Genomic DNA, 5866 nt, shown 5'->3' on the forward strand with positions numbered 1-5866 from the left:
TAAATGCTTCGAATAGCTATTGAATGTTTTGTCCTTATCACTCTCGTGTCAAATAGAAACTAAAACGTGAAACGTGGCAAGTTTAACTACTTTTAACGTAGCTATTTATTATGAATTAAATATAATCTCTATTTCATGTCAGTTGTCAAAACAACTATGTTCTTCTTTTTTATTACGTCACACTAGCCAGCACTTTGAAATCTTACCAAGGCCACCAAGCAGGTTATATATCTAGAGATATCAACACTGCAATATTTATATAATGATTTCAAGGTGTTACAAATATTATATGCGAAGACAATTTAATTCTAAAGTAGATCATAGGGAATATTCTTTAAGGAATATTATGATAAAAGATTTTTGAATTTAAGGTTCCTAGTTTAAGTTTTAACTAAATGCGCCATTAGTGATTTTCTATTAGCTTCCAGTTATAGTCATATCTTATTTCCAAAACTTAATTATTAACATTAAAGTTTCATTTATATGGTTTTTAAGAGAAGGTAAAATATAATGTAACATTGTATAATATAACATAACATAGAACCATCATATGCTTGCATTGTTAAGTTTTGGTTTGTCCTCCGTTGACATCCTTCTCCATTCGGTTCCACTCTGTGTCTATCGTGGGGCAGGCGCGGCCTAGTCTTTTCGACATTGGTTCTAATTGTATTATGTTATTATATTGTTCTTGGATATTCTTAGATTTTTCAGTGTGTTGATGTAGTCTTCGCGTTCAAAATGTGTGTTCCCTCTTTTCTAATACCAGAGAGGCCCAGAATATCCCACTTTTTGTTTTATAGGGTTTTTTTAGATAAATTAAAATGTAATATACATTGACGTAAAGAGACGTAAATTGAATGTTTTAAAAAATATTTTCCTTGATTCTTAAGTGTTTATAAAAATAACGAAGGTGAGTGAAAAAACAAACCCAATGAGAATTTAAGATTTTATTTACATTAATTTTTATAAATTTGTAAAGCAATAGCTTTAAAATAAATGAGTCATTACAATTTGGACAATGACCTGTGCCAGTTAACATAATGCAGGTTGAAGGAAATAATAATCATAAAATAATCAAGGCACTTAGGAACAAAAGAGACAATAATACTATGAAATAACAATTTTTATTGACATTCTTTGTAACTAATCTCGTAGATTACAAACTACAACAATAATGTACAATTAGTGTGCGTTTTTGTGATTTTAAAAATACATTTGGTTCTCAATAACTATTGAACAAGCGAATCTTTAAGACGCCGTCTCGCTCTCACATCTGCATAAACGTGGGGAGGAAGCGTGTGAGAAAATCACATCGGAAATTGCCAACGTCACGTCTTACTGTGTCCCTTTACTTTGATCTTGTTCAATCTCTGAAGGGTCTATACAAGCACTATACAAACTTGATACAAAAATCTACATCAACACGATAAAGTTGTCTTAGTCTAATTGGATACCATAAAACCGGACCATCCGTATAAAATCGCCGATCGGAGGAATTAATATCTTTAAGCGTTTATACAGAGCGCATTCCAAAAAATGACAGGGAAACTAGCACAAATACGACATACAGGCTAGGCTAATATCACAGGAGTGCTGGGAACGGTTCGCTTTGCCCCTCCCGAGGGTGGTGACGACCCCCTTCCATCTCGCCTCCCGACCTACACTTCCTACAGGTACCTATTTACTATTCAGAGGGCGAAATGGGCTTCTACCGATATTTTGCGACAGTTAAGATTTCAATACTAGCTTCACTTTCCTCATCAATTGCACCATGTCCTAACAAGTATATTGCACGAGTTAGCGATACCGTTACGTTTTAAACTAAATCACTCTAAAATAAATTAACAAGCAAAGTAAATATTATAAACAATAAGTACGCAATTATCGCATTAACAACCAAAAATGGTAAGGAAGCGTAAAAAGATGGATAAGGTAACATTAAGAACAAAATATACAAAATAAAATAGCGTCAAACAAAACACTTTAAAATAATTGTGAATCAGACTTGTAAAATGCATTTGATCCAAGGTTTGGTCCAACGTTTGGCTTATCTTCGTGAGTAAGGTCACCAATGCTCAGAAGCGGCGAGCACCTCGCGTCGTATAGTATAGTGTTTTTTCCTTTGTTACGAACATGTCATATACGTAATGTCAGAATGTTTCTCAATACGCGTGTGGTCTCGCTCGCACGCTTCATAGCGCACTGCTCTCAGCTTTTACTTTCAAAGTTTATCGGACTATTTGTTTCGAGCATTTCCACTGACTTCGTAAACTTGTACTCGTAATGCCTCTTATTCTATTATCTTAATCTCACTCGAGGCAGCGCATAATACTAAAGAACTAAATGATACACAGTTCGTCGTGCGTAACCGTCCCCAGTTGCTTTGCACTATCACTTATCAAAATTACAATAAACTATACGTATTAAACTATTTATAGTACAATAATGTAACATTAATTATCGCTTAAATCTAAAACTCCGAAATTATCCTTCAACTTCATCACTATACATTTGATCTTAACCTCAACGTCACTTAGCAGTTCTTCAATAAAAGAAATGGTCGAACACTAATTGGACCGCGCCCAACGATAGCGACTGAGCAACTTTCACTAAATATTATAAAACACGCTAACAATGTAAGTACTCATCTTAAACAACGTAGAATTGGCTAAACGTAGTCCGTTCGGGTAACGTGGATTGTATCAACGCGATGTCCAGCGGTAAGGTGTGTCAGCGGTGAGACGTCGAGCGGAGCCGGATTGCGTTACTAGCTGCCGCGGCGCGCTAGTTCACAACGCGTCCGGTAACTCGGTCAGCGACTCGAGCGGTGTAACCTCGCACGAGCATCGTTCACTCGGGCGCTGGCATCACAGCGGAGGGTTTAGGTGCACGGAACGGCGCGGTCATGAGTCCAAAACCGTGAGTAGGCCAGGGGGCAAAAGGACGTCCTGCCGTGGCATCTGTCGCGCCAGCTGTGCGCAACCAAGGTTCGCGTCCCCCAACTCTGGGATAGCGTCTAAGAGAGCCAGGCATTCGTCTTCCACAGCGCGACGGGCCTTCTTGCCGATCCAGGAATCGTCGCATTCCTCCCTGGCGCGTCTGCGCCTGGCTTCCTTCTCCCTGCGGGCTTCCTCGCTTAGACGGCAGTACGTGTTGTTGATACAGACGGAACGGCGAAGGTCACGCGCGGGGTCTTCGATGTTTTCTAATTTCTGGGAGCATATTTCAATGACACGCTTGCGTTCCTCGTTAGCGCGCAGTCGAGCCGAGATCATGGAGAGTTTTGGTCGTGCAACGGCGGGCTCGGTGCGCGATGGGCCAAACATGTCGTCCTCGAAGGCGTCCGCGATCTCAGCGCCGCGAGCGCTCTCTCGCTCCTCTTGCGGAGTCATTCTGTAACAATAACACGAACTAATTAGCACCGCTTTGCCTAGACGTACGTAATTCCCCAAAGGAATGACGTTCGCATTTATGCTAACATTATTAAGTAAACATATAACGTCATTTATTCAAAATATATTGTAAACGAATTAACCTTGATATATTCTTGATTTCATGGCAAGTAAAAATATCAAATCCTTGAGCGTACAAAATCACGTTATTTAATGGATTACATTTTAATTCGAAACAAAGAATAATAAGTACTAGGTCAAATAACAATGCCTTTGAGAGGGATATACAGGTCAATAACATCGATATAGTTCAAAATCATATGAGTAGTCATGAGATTCTGACCGATATGCGACCTATAAATATATTTAACAGCACCCACCTAGCTGATATTTCAGGAGAGAAGATGAGAAATCCGGACATAAACATTATAAACTTAACAGATCACAATTCAGTGGAATTTTAACAAAAACAAAGCTGTGAAAACTAGCACTGTAAGCGCGCAATTCGTCACTTTGTCCTCGACAGTGGAGAGTGTATGAAGGCACAAATAAAAATGAACGCTACAAGTGGCGCGTGTGCGCAGCGCGGCGAACACTCGGCAAATGACAGTATACCTCACAGCAGATAAGACATTGAAAAAGCCAATTGCGTCACCCGTGTACGGCTACGTACGTGCCGGGAGGAAACGGGTGACGTAGCTGTGAACCGTCATTTAGACGATATTGACTGCAATGACTCGGTCTATTTATTTACGACACAGCTTAAAACGACAACGTTCCAGCCAGGAAAAAAACAATCAAATGAAAACCCTCAACTATTAACTATCATAACTTCAATTAAGCCGAGTTAGGAAGAGTTCGAATATCACTGCTTTTGTGCAGGATTTTCGAATGAACCGTTAGCAACACGTTCAATATACGTTTTTGGAACAAGGAAAATGTCTATATCGCATTGTAATTCCACAGAAAACCACGAATGGAGATTACGTTATCTTACCATTGTACCTTGAGGTAATTAGGACTCTGACAAATTATTACGTTTTTGAAAAATCCATCCAGTGTCAAAAGTGATTGAGTCAAGAGCAGAGTAAATTTAATGGGTTCTTTTCATAGCAATGATTCGTCGAGTTCGGAAAACAAGCTAATGACAATGTATAGATATTCTTACATTACGTCACAGGAAAATCATTTGTGTATCTATTAATAATGTATCTATGGTATGATGCTATTACGCAATACTCGTAATGAACAGAATCGTTGAACTCACAAAGTATATAATAATATTAATATATAAAATTTACGCGATACAGTCAAAATTTGTTATTACGACATCGAAGGTACTAGTCATATTTGGTGGTAAAAACCGATAGTCGCAACAGCCAATGACGTTGTTATTACGTACCTAATACAGAACCAAGACCAAGCCAAGACCTTTGATTTTGGCGGTATGTTGTTCTAAACGATGTCGTTATAAACGGTTTTGACTGTATATGTAAAGTAGTATTGCAAAGTACACCAACACGCATCCAGGAAAAAGAATCGTTGGAAGACCACAAAAGCGATGGGCTGACGTGATATGGTTTCTGAACTCCTCAACTATGATCTGTTCATCAGGAGGCCTTTACCCAAAAAGGGTTCATACTGCAGATCAAGTTATGGAAATAACAATAACAAACCTAGACAAAACTAACACCCATTTGATTTGTAATTTTTGTAGTATGAAATTACAGTGGCTTTATTATAATGTAAGGTAAAATTTCGCCAACTTCTACATTTAGTTATGGAACGCGTGCCCTCAGAATTGTGTTATCGTAAAATTGTATGCGGTTCATTATACTTTCCAGTACATATTCCTATAATATTCAGAATCAGAATATTGAACAAGACAAGACCGTTATCCTAAGAATTAGTTTTTTTTCTAGCGACTGTCGGGCGTGCCACCCCTGTTACGACCTAATAAATCTTCAGCTTCGAGTCACCACTACCTGCTTTCTTTTCTGTCACAAATAACGAATCTAGATAAAAAGTTAACTCATTCATTTCATAAATAACGATGCAAATATCTTAAGAATGTTAGAGAAATTGCATACTAATGAAATAATGATGTTGATAAAACTAGTCCTAGTTGACAGCAATTTCAATTAGTTTGTCCTTCTGTTCTACCTTCAGGATTATATATTGCGTCATCCAACGGTCGTAACTTTGCTGGTTATTTAGTAGCAACTTAGGCAATGGTAGGAGTATACTGAAAGTTTTAGAAGTTAAAAGCGATACTTCATATGCAGTTATTGTTAAGTTTAAAGGTACAACGACCTGACGAGGCTCGCCTCCGAATTGTGAGCACTCGTGCTTTATCGGTTCTCAACGGATAACATATAAAAATAGACGAAATATTTGTTAAAGTGACATTAGTAAAAGACTAATGTGATATTAAATTAATTAATGTAGTACATGGAAAAGTGAGGTTCAAGAGT

At 38.0% G+C, this 5866-nt stretch overlaps 1 protein-coding gene across 1 annotated transcript; it reads right to left on the reverse strand.

The window, feature by feature from the left end:
• Window positions 1-941: 941 nt before the first annotated feature.
• On the reverse strand, window positions 942-4014 carry LOC123714326. Its single transcript, XM_045668547.1, has 2 exons — window positions 3773-4014; window positions 942-3393 (listed from the first exon to the last, which is right to left on the reverse strand). The coding sequence occupies exons 1-2, from the start codon at window positions 3817-3819 to the stop codon at window positions 2904-2906; spliced, it is 537 nt and encodes a 178-aa protein (XP_045524503.1). The 5' UTR covers window positions 3820-4014; the 3' UTR covers window positions 942-2903.
• Window positions 4015-5866: the final 1852 nt, after the last annotated feature.

Source organism: Pieris brassicae, chromosome 9 (assembly GCF_905147105.1).
Source record: "Pieris brassicae chromosome 9, ilPieBrab1.1, whole genome shotgun sequence".
Taxonomy (NCBI): domain Eukaryota; kingdom Metazoa; phylum Arthropoda; class Insecta; order Lepidoptera; family Pieridae; genus Pieris; species Pieris brassicae.

What these genes read in the sequence shown, in the direction of transcription:
- LOC123714326 (XM_045668547.1), bottom strand. Translation starts at nt 3,819, where the DNA reads ATGTTTATGTCCGGATTTCTCATCTTCTCTCCTGAAATATCAGCTAG. An exon ending in TCTCCTGAAATATCAGCTAG is followed by an intron (nt 3,394 to 3,772) that starts GTGGGTGCTGTT and finishes TTATTGTTACAG; the next exon opens with AATGACTCCGCAAGAGGAGC.